The 21,079-nt window shown below is 36.8% G+C and overlaps 1 protein-coding gene across 1 annotated transcript in view; it reads left to right on the top strand.

Moving 5' to 3' along the window:
- Window positions 1-21,079, top strand: part of LRRK2 (leucine-rich repeat kinase 2) — a 244,601-nt gene that overhangs the window by 192,120 nt on the left and 31,402 nt on the right. Inside the window, exon 41 of the mRNA XM_006888199.1 lies at window positions 4,975-5,135. Coding sequence (XP_006888261.1) covers window positions 4,975-5,135 — 161 coding nt within the window. The remainder of the gene's footprint in view (window positions 1-4,974; window positions 5,136-21,079) is intronic.

The following is a 21,079-nucleotide window of genomic DNA, read 5'->3' as shown; positions in this document are numbered from 1 at the left end:
ACTAAGGTACATCTGATTCAGGCCATGGTCTTCGCAATCACTTGTTATGCATTAGAGAGTTGGGCAATGACCAAGGAGGATAGAAGGAGAATTGAGGCCTTTGAGCTGTGGTGCTGGAGAAGAGTATTGAGAGTACCATGGACTGCTAGAAAAACAAACAGATTCATCCTAGAAAGGGTTAAACCAGGTGGCTCCTTGGAGGCAAGGGTTCTGAGGCTCCATCTAACATACTTTGGACATGTTGTGAGGAGATACTGGTCCTTGGAGAAGGACATCATGCTTGGGAGGGTGGAGGGACACCAGCTCCACCATAGGGAAAAGTTGAGCAGTCTCCTCCTGTGCAATTTATAGACTCTGAAAACTCACTGGAGGGTCAGCTATAAATTGGTTCTGACTCAACAGTACATAACAACAACAAAATGTGACGGACAGATGCCTTTGTATTACCAATAATTTATATGCATATGAAAGTTGAACAATGAGTAAATATGACTGAAATGATTCATGCCTTTGAATTACAATGTTAGTGAAGAATACTTAATACTGAATATACTGTGACACTGATGAGTCAAATGAGAAAATGGTTACCCATGATGGACAGTGTTTGGTGGAGTTCCCTGATTGAAACAAGCTTGGAAGCAGGAGTGGCATCCACTTCAGAAATAGCTTGCCTCTGGAAACCCTATGAACCTGGAGAAAGGTCGAAAGTTATACAGGTGTCTAGGATAGGATCACTATGACTTAACAACAACAACAACAACAATACTATGGACTTTCAGAAAAATGAGCTAAATTTTCCACTGAAATACAGCCAGAATATTCCTTAGAAATGAGGACTTTGAACATGTTATCAGGAAGGACCAGTGCCTGGAGAAGAACAGGGTGCTTGGTAAAGGAGGTCAGCAGGTAAAGGAAGCCCCTCACTGAGCTGAATTTACACAGTAGCTGCAGCATGTGCTCAGACAAGCAATGACTGTGAAGATGATACAGGACTAGACAGTGTCTCATGTTGGGCATAGGGTCACAATGAGTTAGAGCCGACTTGACAGCACCTAACAATATCTACTGTGCAGCTAATTATATTAGATATTGAGGAGTGAAAAGTAGACATGACATAATTCTTGCGTTGTTGAAAGCTTGCAATCCAGTGGGAGACTTCACAATCTTCATTGCTGTGACTCACCTCCCCGCCTCTACTTCTCTGGCAAGTAATACATATTAGATACCTATAATCTTTGAGTATCCGCTTCTCCTTTTCGACTAGGAACCCCTCAAAAGCAGAGAAATCAGGTTTTACAGTCTCTGATGACTGGTCCTGATGGGTACCTACAATGTATTTACTAAATGAAAAAATGTTAATTTCAGAATCATTCTATTTAGATTGGCATAAAGTTTATGAAAAAATTATTTCATTAGCAACTCTACTTATAATCAAGATGAGAAGCAAGTAGTTTATTTTGGTAAATTACCCGGCATTACTTTGTGTCACATAATATGTACGAGTCTTTATTTTTAATAAAGCAAGCTATTTCAGAAGTTATTTTGCTATTCTGTTGAAAGCTATTAGACTTCACAATTTTATATTAAATTCTGTAATTGAGCATTTAACTAACCCAGAAAACTGCTCCTCTACATTGACATTATTTAAGATTAAGCTTAGCTATGTTTTTAGAAGTATTCTGAGCTTGTATTCTATAAATACACTGTTCGAGACATGCGTTATGATAGATTTGGAGACTATTGAATGATGTATGACTTGGCTGTTAACTTTTTCTTCTTAATCTCCCAGCTTTTCTCTTGGGCAAAGCAAGGGTAGCTAATGGCCTTTCAGTAAGCCCTTAGTAAATTTTTCTTTCAAGCACTTTACTTAATGTTAAGGTCAACTTCATTAGTACATTTATCTTATTTTTCAGCCAAAAAAACATGTATATCAAATGAATGGACCTGATGTCAAATATTCTAACTACATCCTGGAAAAGAGAAAATTCTGTAACAGAAACCACTAAGTGGGACATGCATTCTAGGTCATTGTGCAATGGAAAATTCATGGTGTCACTGCCATTTTACTTCTAATCCTTATAGCAATGATGGGTACAGGCTAAAGAATAAATATTTATCAGTACAATGTAAATGAAAATCAGAGCCACAGAAAGACACAGAATTTAGAGTTCTATCCATTAACCCCAGTGGAAAATTATTTATGCAAGGTAGGTCATCTCATGCTTGTTAAATAATACAGATAGCTGTAGAAAATTTGACATCATCAAAGAGCAAGGAAGATAATTAGTACTGAAACACATCAGTAGTTTGTAGATATACTTTAGTTGAGCCATAGTGGTAGTTGCCTAATCATTTTACAAGAATAATGGTAAAAACACATAAAAACTTCGGATATTTGTTTATTTTTAAATACGTAGTGGTTGTGAAGTGCTTTTGTGTCTGTTTAAATTCACAGCAACCCTGTGTACAACAGAATGAAACACTACCCTGTCCTTTGCTACTACCCCAGTTGTAGCTAACTTTGAGTTTTTTGTTTCAGACACTGTGACAATCTCTTTGAAAGTCTTCTTATTTTTACTGACCCTGTATTTTACTAAACATCATGTCCTTCTCAAGGAACTACTTGGTACATATAAGGAACTCTCAAGACTTTCTCTACTAAGGAGCATTCTGACAACTTCAAGACAGAGTTATTTTTTAGTACATGATGTGTTTAATATTGTTGACCAACTTCATAATTTAAAGTCTTCACTTCTTCTAGCTCTTTATTGTCCATTTTTCACATGCATATAAGGTGATTAAAAAGGTGACCCATGGCTTGGGTCACCTGCATCTTAAATCCTCCAGGCTTTTACAGCAGATTTGCCTAGTTTAATGCGTCATTTCTTGACTACTGTTTCCATAAGCATTGATTGTGGATCCAAGTAAAACAGAATCTTTGATAACTTCATAATTTCCTCTGTTTATCATGGCAACTTACTAAGTTGTGAGGATTTTTGCTTTCTAGAGACTTCTGGTGGCATAGTGGTAGAGTTGTGCTGTTAAAGCAGGTGATTCAAAATCACCAGCTGCTCCAAGAGATAAAGAAACCTGCTAGTGGTTCAGCTATGAGCTCGTTCTGACTTGATCATATAAATTGAGTTGTTTATATTGAGACATAATTCATCCTGTCGGCTGGACTCTTCTATATTATGTTTAATGGTCTTGATTCTTTGACGGAAATACCTAACTCTAGCTGCTTAGGGTTGCATGGATCAACAGATAAAATGAGACCCTTGTCTGAGATGGTATTGCCAAATGTTTGTTTTCAGTCAGTAGGTTTTCTTTTCACCCAGTTGGAAAAAGTTTTTGATAAACACAGAAATTTAATCTTTAGAAAGTCTCATTCATCAATTTTATCCTTTTTATATTGTATATTTCTGGATGTATTTGGCAGTCTCTTTATACCATATAGTAGGCCAGCTATTTCACTACTTGGAATATACACTGAGAAAATGAGAACACACACAAACATACACTTGTACACCAATGTTCACGAAGCATTATTCATCATAGCAAGAACATGGAAACAGCCTAAATTTCAAATCACATGAAATGGATTGAGAAATTATGGTATATTCACACAATGGAATGCTACACAGCTCATAGGAGCAATGATTTTGTAAATGGCTACTTAATTTGGGAGGGACTGGAGAGCATTATACTAAGTGAACTAACTCAGGCCCATAAAGACAAATATAAGATCATGATGGTAGAACATTTATGAGGATCCAAGGCAGGGAGGAGGACAGAAGGGAGGGTGCTTAATCATAGCGTCTCACTATTTGATGGGCAGGGGGAGGAGTGGGTAAAGGAAAGGGGAAAGATCTGGTGTAAAAAACAATGTATATGAACTTTGTAGGTAAACCAGTATAAAATAAAACTTTATTTCAAAAAAAACCCCATAAAATGAAATACTTTTACTGGCTCCAATATCTTCTTTCTCAAGATACTGTTTTATTTGTTCCACTCTCAGTACTCAATACATTGTTATAACAGAATTAGATTTAATGTGAATTATATTTTCCAGCTGAGTAAGAAATTGATGGCTAGAAAAATTATCACATTCTAATTTGTTGTTAGAAAAATAGAAATTATTCTTCAAAAGATGTTTTAGCAGGGGTCAAACATTCTTCCAAGTGGTATAGCACTGGTCTTTCCATTTGCTGTGCAGAGTAACTTGTGGTTGCTGTGATGCTAAACACTGTGACACTATTGTGTCAAATTTGATAATGGTTACGCATGGTGGACAGTGTTTGGTGGAGCTCCCTGATTGAAACAAACTTAGAAGCAGGAGTGGCAACCACTTTCAAAATAGCTTGCCTCCAGAAACTCTATGAACTTGCAATGAAAAAAGAAATAAATTTAAAAAATCTTAAAATCTTAAAAGAATAGCTGTGCAATTTGAAGAAATAAAAACCTTGAAAAGAAATGCAAGAAATCCTTATTAGCTCATATTTGACATGTATAAATTTTAAAATATTCATATGATTGAGGGAATTTGAAATGTCTTCAAAGCAATTATTAAGATATAAGAAAGATATATCACAGAAAATGGATATGCTACCTGATACAGTTAGTCCCTTAAAGCTTAAACCATTCACTTCCTAATATGGAACTCTTATTTTTTAGTATTATATGTATATGTTTTAGGGAGCTCTAAGTGCAAGGGCCATAAGACTTGTGCTGCTAACTCAAAAGCTGCTTCTCAATGGTACTTCGAACCCACAAGTTGCTCTAAGAGAGAATGATAGAAAATCTCTTGTGCAATTTATAGCCTTGGCAACTCAACTGAGGATCAGTTTGAGTCAATTGAGTCAGTTTGCTTAGGACAGAATTTTTGGTACTTTGACTAAATGGACAAGCAAATTCAAGGAAATTAATACAAAATATATTATAATCTCACTTTAATGTTACCTGTGCATTTTCTGGCAGATATCTCCACTCAGCTATGATTATATACCGTGACTTAAAACCCCACAATGTACTACTTTTCACCCTGTATCCCAATGCTGCTATCATTGCAAAGATTGCTGACTACGGAATTGCTCAGTATTGCTGTAGAATGGGAATAAAAACTTCAGAAGGCACACCAGGTAGGTGACAAACTTCAATTTTCAACTTGGATATTTAGGGACATCAGATGTAAGTTCAAGAGAATTAGAACAAAACTGTAGCTATCCATGTTTACTTTGGTGCTGTACCATTTTATAATTCCACCAGCCATGGTTGAAAGTTGCAGTTTCTATCCATTGGAATTGACACCATGGCAAGGGGTGATTTATTGTTTGGGGTTTTTTGTGGGTTTTAGAAAAGATTATTTAAATGACTAATGACTGTTTTATGTGATTGTTCACAATACCTATCTCTTGCCCTTTTTAAATTGGGTTGTATTTTATTGTTAAACTCTAGTAGTTCTTTTTTAATTCTGAATGTTAAACCCATTATAAGGTTTATGGTTCTCAGAAATTTTGTCCTGATCAGAGCATATCTTCTTTTTTTTTCCCTTTAGGAAACATTTATTGAACAAAACTCTTTAATTTCAATGAAGTCTCGTGTATCTATCTCATTACTTGTTTTATAGCGTTAAATATAAGAATTCCTTGTTAAAAACTATATACCAAAATATTACCCTTGTTTTCTTCTGATAATTTAATGATTTTAGCTCTTAGGGGCACATTTTAAATCTATTTTTGTTAATTTTCATGTCTGATGGTATGGGCCCAGCTTCATTTTTTTTTCCACATAGAAATCTAATTATCCCAATATCATTTATTATTGTTTCAGCTTCTTTCTCTATTGAATGGATTTTACAGCACTATAGAAAAGAACTTGTTCATAGAGAAATAATTTTAATTCTGGAATCTAAATTTTATTCTATTGGTCTATCATTATACTAGTCATACCAGTGCTAGTATCTGATTAGGTGGGAATCTAGATTGCATCATCTTCAATATATTTTCACAGAGGAGCAGATGCTTCCATATGCCAATGACTGGTTTTACTTTTGTACCAAACTCCAAATTCCCTTAGCTGTGAACCAGAGTTTAACCCCAGAAACCTCTAGGAAACCCTATGGGGAAGTTCTAACCCATCTTTTAGTGCTATTATGGGTCAGAATCAACTCAATTACAGTATGTATACATATTCTTCCCCTCCATATGTGTATTTTGGAAATAGAGTGTATACTCTCATAAACATATATAAGTTGTATTTTCTGATAGTGTGGCTCTGCATTGTTCAAGGACAAAATTATAAATTCTTAAGTACCTTCTGTGCACTAGACTCTGTGAAAGTGCATTAAAGATATAATCTCTTATCCTCACAGCAGGACTGAAAGCTTTGTTTCATCTGCAAAATCAAGAAACTTACATTATGTTACTTGCACAAAGTCTCATGGTTAGTGGTTAAAATGCAAATTCAGTCAAAATAAGAATTAAACCCACAACTATTTGGCTTTAAAACTTATACTGTCTCTCAGATTACAATCCAGCAAATGGAGCTCTGGCGGCCTACTAGTAAGAAGCTGCACTTCTCCAAGCGCATGGTTTGAATCCACCAGATGCTCCACAGGAGCTGGATAGACAGTCTCCTCATGAGCGATTAACTGCCTTTGAAAACCTGCTACGGAGTCAGCTATGGGTTGGTTTCACTTGAAGGCAAACAGCAACAAATAATATCTACTTAAATATTCAAATGTAAAACGCATGTGTTTGGTTAAAGGACGAAGATGCCACCCCTGATCCAAGCTATGGTGTTTTCAGTTGCTTCCTATGAATATAAAACTTGGACAATGAAGAAGGAAGGCCACAGGATATTGATGCCTTTGAGTTATGGTCTTGGTGGAGAGTGTTGAACATAACACAGACCGCTAAAAGAACAAACAAATCTGTGTTGGAGGAAGTGCAATCAGGGTGCTCCGTAGAGGAAAGAAGAATGAAGCTTCTTCTTACATATTTTGGGCATGTTGTCAAAAGGAGCGAGCTAATTTTTGATCTGCTGTTTTTAGGGTTGCTATGAATCATAGTCAACTCATCAGTACCTAACAATAACAATATTAGCCATTAAAAAGATAAAATTAAGCAAAATGGCACATTCTAAAACACTGAATATTGTTTCCAATTAATATTGGAAATATGAATTTTAAATACAAAGTAATAATATTAATGGATTAGAATATAAATACTAATATTTATTAGTATTAGTATCTGCGTTATGCAGATAACACAACCCTGCTTGCTGAAACTGAGGAGGACCTCATGCACTTGCTGTGGAGGGTCAAGGACTGCAGCCTTCAGTATGGACTGAGGCTCAATGTCAAGAAGACAAAGATTCTTACCACTGGACCAATTGGTAGCATCAGGATGGATGGCGAAGAGATTGAGATTGTTCACAGCTTCAGTTTGCTTGGCTCCACGGTCAACACTCTTGGCCCCAGCATCCAGGAAATAAAAAAGCATATTGCATGGGAAAGTCTGATGTTAGGGACCTCTCTAAAGTACTCATGAGCAATGGTGTCTCTCTGGGGACTAAGGTGCACCTGATACAGGCCATGGTCTTTGCAATAACTTGCTATGCATCAGAGAGTTGGTCAATGACTAGGGAGGGCAGAAGGAGAATCGATGCCTTTGAGCTGTGGTGCTGGAGAAGAGTATTGAATGTACCATGGACTGTCAAGAAAACAAACAGATTCATCCTGGAGAGGATTAAACCAAGCAGCTCCTTGGAGGCAAGGATTCTGGGGCTTTGTCTGACATACTTTGGGCATGTTGCAAGGAGGGACAGGTCCTTGGGGAGGGACATCATGCTTGGTAGGGTGGAGGGACAGCGCAGGAGGGGAAGACCCTCTATGAAGATGGATTGATTCAGTGACTGGGGTAATCGGTATGGGTGTGTCAGAGGCAGTGCGATTGGCACAGGATAGAGCAGGGTTTAAGGCTGCTGTATATAGGGTCGCTATGAGTCGCAAACGACTCGACGGCACATAACAACAGCAACAACAATACTTATTTATAATGAATATAAACTCATTAATTACATTAATATTGGAAGTATTTATTTCTACAAATTTGGATAAATAATCTCAGAGGGTAGAATTCAAGAATCTACTTAGCAGTAGATGTATGCAGAACAAGGATTATGTCTTGAAAAACCTGTTCTATTTTCTGCAGCATTAAAGTAGGCTGAGCTGCTTTATTAGCCTTCCTGTCTGGGGCCTCTAGTTCCCTTCCTTTCTATTCTGCTCTTCAGTCTCTCTTAGGATAGAAAATCCCACTGTAGAAACTCAGTTTAGCTGATTGGACAGAGAATCTCTATTGACCTTTCTGAACTTAGACCAGAACTTAATAGAGACAGCTAGCTGCCAGCACAGTTTTATTCAGACTAATGGCCATACATGTTAAATATATGACTTCCTAAAAAATTGGTAAAAACTTACCTAAAATTCAGAAGCATATTATTCATAAGAAATCAGATACTTGTTGCAAATATCTTTTAATTTACTAACTTTGTATTGAATAACATATACAGAAGTGATCAGAAAAAACAAAAAGCAAAATCAAGAGCCTTTCACCTTTCAAAAGGTCCCTTCCACCTTTCAAATCTCTCTCTCTCTTAAGTGTTTTATACATTGTCAGCAGCTTATTACTTGTTACATCCATTAATTCTTATTGTATTTATGACTAAACACTGTGTTAGGATTGTATCCCTTTTCTATATCTCTTCAATCTGTATACTGAGTAAATCATTCCAGAAGCTGGACACTATGAAGAAGAATGTGGTATCAAGATGAGTGGAAGAGTCATTATCAACCTGCATTATGCAGATGACACAAAGATGCTTGCTAAAAGTGAAGAAGACTTGAAAGATTTGCTGCAGAAGATCAAAGTCCACAGCTTTCAATGTGAATTTCACTTCAATATCAGTAAGATAAAAATCCTCACCACTGGACTGATAAGTGCCATCACAATTGTCTGTGATCTAATCTTGCTTGATTCTATAATAAACCCTGTTGGTGCCAGCAGTCAGATCAGGAGTTGTATCACACTGGGAAAGTTCACTGTGGACTTCTCCAAATTACTGAGGAGCAATGAAGAAGACTAATGTTCTTCTGACTCAAGCCATAGTCTTTTTCAATTACTTGCCATACATCTGAAAGCTGGATAATGAGTAAGGATGACAGAAGAAGTCTTGATGCTTTTAATCTGGATTGCTATAAATACCAGCAGTTATATCTTGATATCTTGAAAAAAGTTCAGCCAGAGTTCTCCTTCAAGGAAGGATTGTGAAGCTTTATCTCACACATTTTTGGCATGTTGCTAGGAGAGAATATTCCTTAGGAAGAGACTTTATCTTTGGAAAGGCAGAGGATCAGTTGAGATGGATTGATACAGTGACCGAAGCAATGGGTTCAAGTGTGTCAGGGAGGATGAGGATGACACAGGATAGGAGAGGGTTCAGATCTGTTGTTCAGAGGGTCATTACGAGCTGTACTCACTTTGATTGCACCTACCAACAACAACAATCATATCAACTCTAATTTTCTATCAAGGTTAAAATAACAATAATATGACCAGTACTACCATCATCACCAAAAAGTTCCTTCTCATGATGATTCTGATTATCTTCTTGTCTTTTTCTATTAATGGCTTTTCTTCCTGTTAATGAATTTGGTTTTTTGTTTTTGTTTTGTGGGGGGTGCTTTTTGTTTTGTTTTAACATAGAAACATCTACTGGGGTGGGGAAGAAAAAACAAAGTGTTTGCTACCTCTTGAGTATTTTTACACTAATTCTTATTTCAGTGCATTTATTCATCTTGTGTATGTATGTACGTAAGGATTAATTATTCTTGTCTTCAAGAAGACAGTAACGAGAGAGAAACTTTCTAGAATATGAACAGTGTGTTTTCTTCATGCTTTGCCCTTTGCAAGGACTGATTATTTAATTTAATCTTCATAATCTTCTCACATAGTTTCTATTACTATTCCCAGACTAAAGGTTTAGAAACAATTATAGAGAAATTAAAAAAAAATGTTTAAAAGAGAATGCTAAGATGTTTCACATCTAGGCTATGATCTTTTTAATCACTTCCTATGATTCTGGGCATATAATATCACTTGCAAGCAATGTCTTGCTGAAGATTATTCAAAAGTGAATAGAAGAGCACATCAACAGAGAACTTCCAGGAATAGAAGCAGGAGTTAGGAGAGGCTGTGACACAAGAGATATTGCTGATGTCAGATTGATCTTGGATGAAAGCAAAGAGTCACAGAAAGATGTTTATTTGTGTTTTATTGACTATGCAAAAGCATTTTACTGTGTGTATCACAACAAACTGTAGCACACATTGAGAAAAATAGGAATCCCAGAACACTTGATTTTGCTTAAGTGAAACCTACATCGTGACAAAGAAGCTTTTGTCTGAAGAGAACAAGGAAACAGTGTGTTTCAAAATCAGGAAAAATGTGCATCAGGATTATATCCTTTCTCTATACCTTTCAATCTATATGCTGAACAGAACATTTGAGAAGCTGGACTTTTTTGAGAATAATGTAACATCAGTAATGGTGTTAATACTCTTCAGCAACTGTGTTTGTTTACCAAAACTAAGAAGGACTTGAAGTGCTTGCTGCAGAAGATCTGGGATTGCACCCTTCGGAGGGACCCGTCCTTGGAGAAAGACATCATGGTTGAAAGGATGGAAGATCAACACAGAAGAGGAAGACCCTGGATAATATGAAGTGACACAGTGACTATATGACAGTGGGATCAGGTGTGTCAGAGACCATAAGATTGGCTCAGAATAAGGCAAGTTTCAGAGCTGTTGTTCGCAGGCACATAACAACAACTTGATAACAACTTAATGGCACATAACAACAACCACCACCATCATATACATACATAAAAGAGCTGGAAAATAAATAAAGATGACAGAATAATTAATGCATTTGAATTGTGCTGTTAGAGAAGAGTGCTGAGTATACCATGGACCACCAAAAAAACAAACATATATGTCTTGGAGAAGGTACAGACAGAGTGCATTTTGGAGGCAAAGATGACAAAACTTTGTCTCATGTAGTTTAGGCATGTTGTTAGGAAAGGCTATTTCTTGGAGAGGAACATCATATTTGGAAAAGTAGAGGGTTGGTGAAAGAGTAGGATCCTCAATCAGATGGATTGACAGAATGCTACAGGAGGCTTGTGTATGTCAGAGATGATGAGGATGACACAGGATGGACTAGGTTCATGTCTGTTATTCATAGAGTAGTTATCAACAACAACATGAGAGAATGTTGTTGTTAGGTGTCATTGAGTTGGGTATGACTCATAGTGACCCTATGAACAAAAGATATGAACCTTGTCCTGTGCCATCCTCACACTTGCTGACACACCAGGGCCCACTCCAGCAGTAAACGTGTCAATATACCTGGTTGAAGGTTTTCCTCTCCTTCACCGACCCTCCACCCTTCCTAACATCATGTTCCTCTCCAAGGAATAGCACCTCTGAGCAACATGTCTTGCTTCCAAAGAGCACCATAGCTGCACCATCCCTAAGATATATGTTTGTTCTCTTGGCCAGCCATGGGATGTTCAGTGTTCTTCTCCAACATCCTAGTTCAAAGGTGTCAATTATTTTTCTGTCATCCTTTTTCATTGTTCAGGGTTTGGATGCATTGCTAGTAACTGGAAAGACTATGGTCTGAATCAGACACATCTTGGTCCTCAAACTGACATCACTACTCCTCAATAATTTGGAAAGGCCCCTAACTGCAGATTTTCCCAGTGCATCACATCTCTTTCTTTCTTAACTGCTGATACCAAGGCTGTTAATTGGTGGATCCAAGCAAGATGAAGTTTCAATCTCCTCTCCATTCATCATAACACTACCTATTGGTCCAGTGGTAAAATTATCTTTGTTCTCTTGATATTGAGATGCAATTCATACCAAAGGCTGCATTCCTTGATCTTCTACAACAAGTGCTTCAAGTCCTCCTCACTTTCAGCAAGTAAGGTTGTATCATCTGCATAATGCAGGTTATTGATGATTCTCCCTCCAATCCCAATTTTACATTCCTCTTCATAGAGTCCAGCTCCTCGATAATTTCTTCAGCATATAGATTGAACAAGTATGGAGGTAGAATACCACCAGGACACACTCATTTCCCAATTCTAAACCATGCAGTGCTTCTCTGCAAGAATACAAGACACAAACCTTAGGAAGCATATTGTTGTTGTTGTTATGTGCCGTCAAGTCACTTGCGACTCATAACAACCCTAGTAGGAAGCATATAGTAGAAGCCTTAGTCTGACACTATCACAGTTGGAGAAGCCAAGGCAGAAACAGTTTAGTCATTGGCAAGGACTATGGTGCAATGTCCTCCTACTTTTTGAAAAGTAAATATGTGATGGATAGTTTCAAACCAAAATAACTTGGAAAGTTTCAACTATAACTCAAATAGGTATGTTTATATTATATCCTGTTTGGAGTGACAGTTAATTCTGGGTCCTGTGACAGTTGCACTGTTGACAGATATAGGTGCTGGCTGATGGTTTCAACTCTGTCAACATCCATATAAATACAGCAGTCCTTGGGTAAATAAAATGTTATTCCCTGATCGTATGCTATCATCTGACATAAATTATGAAACATGCTCTGCTCTTGTATAAGTGGAAGTCAAAAAAAGAAGAAATGTGTATTTATGTTCAGTATAATCAGATATGCTTCATAAACCTCTCATTTTCTTGATATGGATCTTTTTTTTTTTTTTTAAGTTTTTCTGACTACATGTTTATTCAACACATGATATGGATCTTTAATTTACTCATTATATTTGTTAAAAATGGAGGCTTGTCTGAAAAAAATTTTCTTAAAATAGTCCTTAGAAAGGAATCATTTTCCCATAACAATTATTATTATAATTTCAAAATTGTTATGATAAATTTCCAAGGTGAGATTGTATTTATTCCTCATTTATGTGTGTGTGTGTGTGTGTGTGTGTGTGTGTGTGTATCTCAACAATTTTTTTGTTATTCACTAGGTATCAAACCAGTTCTACACTTAATAGCTTGAGGGTGTTCATCAAAATTTATTTTCTGAGTTTCAGTTTTCATTTCTGTAAAATGTAGTGAGAAAAAGAAATGCCACATCTTATGACTGCTTCAAAATTAAAGTGAAACCAACTTCGTACGTACTGTAGAATAGGGCTTGGCATAATGCAGGTGCTCTAAGTATGCCAGCAATAGTTCTGGTGGTGATTTGGGTAATATGCATGAATAAAAGTAAATATTGCCCTCCAGAAGCAAACATTTTCACAAGTTAGATAGATTGTAAACAAATACTTATAAGCAATATGTCAGTTTCAATAGGAGTTCTATGTACATGCCATTTTACAAACACAAAGGAATGAGTGATTAACTGAGCTGGAAGTTTTCAGGATTTCCTGAATAGGGAGTGTATTCCAGAACTGCATATGAGAGAGTGAGCTCAAATTTTGAGGGGGACAGTGGTGGTTGGTGGAAAGGAAGGAAACCAGTAAAAACCAACTAAGTCAATGCCATTAAATAAATTTTGACTCATGGCAGGACTATAAGACAGGGTAGAGCTGTCCCTTAGGGTTTCTAAGGCTGCCAAGCTTTACCTAAGCAGACTACCTCATCTTTCTTCTACAGAGATGATAGATTTGGACCTTTCATCTTTCCATTAGCAGCCTGATGTTTGATCTACTGTACCCCGGGGCTCCTTAGAGGGAACAATAATGAAAATGAGTAGTGGGAAAACACTGCCAAAGCATCAAGCAATTGTTAGATTCAGATATCTGCAACATGTGTGGCTTGAGTGATGACATATGGGGTGGGGAAGGGAGGGTGGATATGTAATTCTCTTTGTGTGTATTTATCAATTCCTGCTGCATTTCTTTTAAAAGACCTGCAAATTATCTGATAAGGCGTACTGTTTATATTGTGGTTAAATGACATCAAGTCACCAGCAGCTCATAATGACACTATGAACAGCATATTTAAACCTTGCCCTATCCTGCACCTATCCTCATAATCTGCTATGCTTAAGCCCATTGTTACAATCACAGTATCAATCCATCTTGATAGAGGTCTCCTTCTCTTTCTCAGACCTTCCACCATTTCCAGCGTGATGTCCTTTTCCAAGTGCTAGTCCTTCCTCACAGCATGCCCATGATAGGAAGTTTCACCATTTTTGCTCCTAAGGTGCACCCTAGTTATACTTTATTGAAGAAAGACTTGTTCTTTTGGAAGTTCATGGCATATTTAGTACTCTTCTCCATCACCAAGTTCAAGGCACTAATTCTTCTGCCATTCTTTTTCATATCTGACTTTGGTTAATGAGAACCAAAATATGATTTGAGTTATTTTTGCTGTTAGGTGCCATTGAGTAGACTATGACTCTTAGCAATCCTATGAACAACAGACCACAATTCTGTCCAATTCTGTGTCATCCTCACTTGTCTCTGATACCCTAGTCCACTGCTACAGTCCATCTCATTGGGAGTTTTACTCTTCGTCAGGGACCCTCCTCTTTCTGAAGCATAATATTCCTTTCCAAGCAATTGTGCCTCCTAGAAACATGTCTAAAGTATAAGAGATGAAGCTTTGCCATCCTTGCTTCCAAGGAGCACTCTGCACATTTAATGAGGCATATTTGTTTGCTGTTTTGGTGATCTATGGTATAGTGTACTCTGTTCTCTTCTCCAACACCACAACTCAGAAGCATCAATTCTTCTTCTGTTACCCTTACCCTTTGTTCAGCTCTCAGATACAGAAAGTGATTAAAAAGACCATGGCTTGAATCAGGACACTTAGGTCGTCAAAGTGTCATCATTGCTTTTGAGTATTTTGGGGAAGTCCCTGATCTCTCCAGACTTGTGCAAACTTGCGTACTTGTGCAAAACAATACATTTATCTATCTGCTGATCTTCTGATTGCTAATACCAAGGATGCTTATTGTGTATTCAAGTGAAAGGAAATTAATGACGCTTTCAATCCTTTATCCCTGATTTCATCTATTGGCCCAGTGGTAAGGACCTTTCTTTTTTTGATGCTAAGATGTATACTATATTGAAGACTGTAGTCTTTGCTATTCTGCAGCAAGCATTTTAGGTCCCCTCTCTTGCAGCAAGCAAGATGGTGTCATCATCCATATAAAAAAAGTAGAAGTTGTCAAACGAAATGGATGAAGATCAACCTTCTGGGCATTAATGAATTAAAATGGACTGGCATGGGCCACTTTGTATTGGAAGTTATAGAGTATACCAAGTAACTTCAACTTCATCTTATGGAAACCAAAATACACTACCCTGAAGTTGATTCCGACTCTCTTTTAGGAGTCTGAGACTCTAAATCTTTATGGGTGCTTATTCTCTTCCTGAGGAGCAGCTACAGATTGACCAGCAAGTAATCCAGTCCACCACAGAGTGGCTTGTAGGAAGCCATCGAAAAGTATTATTTTCTGTTTCAAAAGTTTTCAAGTAGGCTGTATTATTCCCTTTAAGGATGGATTATGGAGTGGGCAGATCAAGTTTCCCTAGTGTCTTGCAGTGGGAATATTCTATGTATATAAGAACTTTAAACAGGATAATTAACATGGGTTCAAGTATGTCAGAGATGTTAAAGATGACATAGAAAAGGACAGGGTTCAGACTTGTTGATTATAGGATTACTATGGGTTGCACTAGACTGATTAACAGCAAAAAACAATAATTGACTTTTAATATTCATGGGGAGAAAGATGAGAAATCTCCTTTTATACAATTTACACTGAAAACCCTCTTGGGAGTCAGCTATGAGCTATTTCTGACTCAATGGTACACAATATGCATTAACTATGGACTTTTTAAAAGGAACTCTCGTGGCACAGTCTGTAGTGTGTTGAGTATCTGACCAAATGGTTTTGAGTTGGACAGTTGAAAACCATCAGCATTAATAAGATAGAAAGATGAACAGTCTCCTTCCATTTAGATTTACAGACCCAGAAACCAAATGGAGAGTCACTGTGCGTCAGAATTGACTCCAATGCAATGCAATGAACGAGTGATAGATTTTTAAACATGCAACTTGGCTTGTAAGCTAAAATCACGAGACTAACCAATTGATGATATAGTTTAAATGTCTGCTGAATTTTTTTGAAAAGCAATCATCATCAATTAATTGCTCTCAGGCACATCCTCATTATTACAGCATATTTTGAGGACACAGGGATAAATAGTACTTCATGGGTTGTTAGCTGTCTGTCCTTTAATAATTATAGGCACTAGAGAAAGGCTGCCTACCTGTTTTAAACACTCTATAACATCTTAGCTGAGTAATTCTAGAGAGGGTATGCTATCCAACTTCTTTCTTTTACTATAATATAGTACTTTTTTTAACATAAAAGTACCTATTTGTAGGGTTATAAAAACTGAGTGAGGTGCTTACACATTCTATGCACTGTTGCTTTGTTTATGTTCCCTTTCTTGTGCTATGGGCTGGACATTTTCTGCAGTGTATTCACAGGGCACATCTAATTTGTTTCCTCTCTCTCATGCATGCTTCTGGAACCCAATATCTGAAAAGCATAGTTTCATATATTTTGGTGATTTATTTGCTTTGTGCAGGCTGATAAATCTAATTCTATTTCTCCGTCTAGGCTGGAAACAGAATGGAGTTAGCTTGTTTAAATGGGGTAAATGCAGTATATATTTAGAATTTCACTTACCTTTTCCCCCTAGTTAATATCTCTTGTTTTCTTTCAGCTGACTTTTCTGGGTTTTTTTTTCTTGTTTGGGTTGGGGTTTTTTTTTTTTTTCCAGTTGACATTCCTCTTGTTGAAAATGAATGATGTTAAGTAGGATTTCTGTACATTGTGATAGTATGGTCCATATTTTCCAACAATTGATCAATTACAGTTAGTCATTTCACATCACAATATTGTCTTTTCATAAAGATGTACCAAATATTTATATTTTTAACCTTCTCCAAGATCAAGAAGTATTATAAGTATTAAATTTTAGGCACAAATCACATTTTGTGTTGAAAATACTAAATTGCTTAAAAACATGTTCTACCTTGTACTCTGGGATGACAAGTATAACTAAATATCAGCAAATAATTCTTTAATATCCTGCATTTGCTGCTCTAGAGAATTTCATAGGAAAAAGATAAATGTTTTATAACTTCTTGGGTCTTCTTATGGTTCCAGTTGACCATCAAGCCTTATATTGGAAACTTACATCTTGATACCTTTTGAACTCTCCCTGTATCTACGCTTACCCACTATGCCTATTTTTGTTCATACAGTAAAGAATTTCAGGCAGAGGTTTCTCATGCAATGTGATTTTAAAATAACACTTGATTTGTAAAACAAGAATATGAGGTAGCAGCGAATGCTGTTTAGCTGGCTGATGAGTGTTTCCTGCTTCTTTGTTTTCCTTTTCTTCTTGACAGTATTTCATGGATACTTTTACATATTAAATATCAATTTTTATCATTGTTATTGTTGTTATGTGCCGTCGAGTCACCTGCAACTCATAGCAACTCTATATACAATAGCTCTAAACCCTACTCTACCTTGTGCCAATCTTACTGTCTCTGACACACCTACCCCAACTACCTCAGTCACTGAATCAATCCACATCATGGAGGGTCTTCCTCTCTGGTCCTGTCCCTCCACCCTCCCAAGCGTTGGAGGATTGGTCCTTCCTTGTAACATGTCCAAAGTATGTCAGACGAAGCTTCAGCATCCTTGCCTCCAATGAGCAGCCTGGTTTAACCCTCTCCAGGATGAACCTGTTTGTTGTCTTAGCCGTCCATGGCATATTCAATGCTCTCCTTCAACACCACTCACTCTCCTATCATCTCTAGTCATTGTCTAGCTCTCTGGTGTATATCAAGTGATTGCAAAGACCATGGTCTCATAGTACATGAAAAAAGATCCAGGCCCCTGTGGGGACAGCCATATCTGACCTTTATCAACTTCACAAAGGAGAACTGTCCCTATCCACAACATCAATAACGTAAAACTTATTTCCATGAGGTCGAACATGTCGCCTATGCTTCTATACTTCTTTCTACTTATCTCAACACCAATATTACTTACTTTGTTGGGTTTGAAATCTGATGTGATATTTCACAGACCACAGAGAACTATATTGGGGAAGTAAAAAGATTACAATCTATATTAATAACAGAATACAGTTAAGGCAGCTTCCGAAATATTCACACAGGCACCTCAGCTTTTGTGGCTTGGTGTCCCCAAGTTCTTAGTCCTGCCAAAGTTCTTAGTCCTGCCAATATTGTCTCCCCCTCTGCCCCTAATTGTTCAACAATGTTCTCAGTGCTGCCAATATCACCCCTTCCCCCAGGTCTTATCTCACATGTTGTCTCCATTTCAGCCAAGGCTGCTGTTTTTCCGTTGGTGAGGTTCTTAACTGATAGTGGCAGAAAGTCTCTTTCCTCTTCACTCTCAGAGGGGAAGATATGTCTTTCTCTCTGTCTTGCTAAAGTTAGTGGTGGGATTAGTCAGTCCCTTTGTAGAATGTGGAGACTGGCCAATCCCCTTTTAGAATGGTAGGCAGCCAGTCCCCTTGTGGATAGGCCAAAATAACATATTTTCATAGTCCCACTCATCCACATGGGCAGTCCTCAACATTCAGATGTCCAAGGAAGCTATTTTGAAGAATAAACTCCACATAATATGTTGCTGTTGATTGCCGTTGAGTTGAGCACAACTCATAGTGACCCTATGAACAAAAGACCTGAAGCCTTTCTATAATTACTGTCATTTCTCAAAGTTCATAGAGGTTCCAGAAGCATGTTATTTAGGAAGAGGATTCTACTCCTGCTTCCAAACCACATACTATAAATATGTTTTATTGAAAGAATTGCAATTTTGTTCATTTGCAAGTGTACAATTAGGGACTTTGTTCTGTTGGACTAAAACACATTAAAATGTAATTTATATTATTAAATAGTATTATATATACACACATATATATATACACACATATATGTGTGTGTGTGTGTGTGTGTATATGTATATGTGTGTATATATATACATATATATATATAAAGAGAGACAGAGAGAGAGAGCTAGTGCTCTGGCATCCTACACCATAGTGGTAAGAAGCTGCACTGCAATCCAAAAGGCACGTGGCTTGTATCCACCAGCTTCTCAACAGAAGGATAGACAATCTCCTTCTGGGTGATTCACTGCCTCTAAAACCCCACTGGAGGGTCAGCTATGAGTTGGTTCTGACTTGAAGGCACACAACAACTTTGTGTGTGTGTGTGTGTGTGTGTGTAACACACATATGCTTATAACATTTTATTTTTATCACATTTATTATAGATAACATTCCTGTGTTGATAATAATTTAGGTTGTATCTAATTTTTGGCTAGAATAGTACTGTTGTAATGAATATTGGTATACATGTATCTGTTTGCCCACATACTTTCAAGTTCTTTGGATATATGCTCAGTAGAAGAATTGGTGGGTCATATGGTAATTTGGTCTTTAATTTTTTTAGCAAGCAATTTCTTAACGTGCTATCTGCATAATTTTAATTTCTACCAGCAATGCATGAGAGTTCCAATTTTTGCACATCTTCTCCAACTTGTGTTATTTTCAATTTATTTTTGGATTAACCATCTTAGTATATGTGGAGTACTATCTCTATTTTATTCATTTTAATTCTGTATTTTAATTTAGAATTTAATTTTAATTTTAAATACTATTCCTTTAGAAATACTTATTATGACATGGATTAACTGTGGGAACATTAAGCTAAATGATGATAGAAAAGAATATTATTCTTTTAAATGAAATATCAAGAACACTACAAATTCATAGAATGCATTCAAAGATACATGTAGCAGTGAATTATACTTGAAATATAACCTAAATAACAAATCTACTATGTTCTCAATCTTTTATTTTGTCAATTAAGACATTTATTTCCAAAAATAGAAGAAAAAATGCAAAAATATATCAACACATCTAAAGGACACAGTTCTAAAAGACCTCCGAAAAAATTACCACTAAATTTAAGACACTGCTCACAGCATAAGAAACTATCGACAGCTGATGTGTTTGGAATCACAGAAGCCAAGAAAGCTTCAGATATAAGCTATTAAATCAAGGGTTGGACAATGAGAGATAGATATTGAAGGGAGTGGGTAGAGTGGATGGGTATCCTGGTGGATGGTGGAATAGGGAAATAAGTGGGTAAAGACTCTTGTGCCAAAGGCAGGGATAACACTGACACTAATGGTTAACTCCACAATAAGGCATATCTTTCACTTTTTCTGTAAAATGTTTGTCTGTTGGATACTTCTCTAAATCTAAACATTCAGATTCAGACAGACTAGGAAGAAGGATTGGCCATCCACTTCTGAAATAGCAGGCCTCTGAAAACTCTATGTACAACAGAATACTCGTAGAATAACTGAAAGGGCAACTGAGATGGAGCTTTTGAGTATGGAAATACTGTAAGCAAGTGATTGGGACATGGAATGTGAGAACCGTGAATGTAGGAAAATTAGATATTGTTAAGGAAGAAATAGAAAGCATAAATATTGGCATACTAGGCATTGGTGAGTTGAGATGGACTGGCATGGGGCATTTTGAGTCGGATGATCATATATTACTCCAGAGATGAAAAGCTGAGGAAAAATGGAGTTTCTTTCATAGTTAAGAAAGTAATTTCTAGGTCCATCTTGAAGTACAATATTGTGAGTGATAGGATATTATCCATGCGCATACAAGGAAGTCCAGTGAATACCACTATCATTCAGATATATGCACCAACAACTAGAGCCAAAGAAGAAGAAATAGAAGATTTCTACCAACTTTTATAGTCAGAGATCGATTGAACATGCAATCAAGATGCATTGATAATAATGGGTGACTGGAATGCAAAAGTTGGGAACAGAGAAAAAGATTCAGTAGTTGGAAAACATGGACTCAGAGACAGAAATGGAGCTGGAGATAGAATGATTGAATTTTGCACAATCAATGATTTACTCATTGCAAAT

The sequence above is a fragment of the Elephantulus edwardii genome, unplaced genomic scaffold (assembly GCF_000299155.1).
Source record: "Elephantulus edwardii isolate Elephantulus edwardi_28Jun2011 unplaced genomic scaffold, EleEdw1.0 scaffold00065, whole genome shotgun sequence".
NCBI lineage: Eukaryota > Metazoa > Chordata > Mammalia > Macroscelidea > Macroscelididae > Elephantulus > Elephantulus edwardii.
Note: the sequence above shows the minus strand (reverse complement) of the source record. Positions and strands in the feature narration are given on the sequence as shown.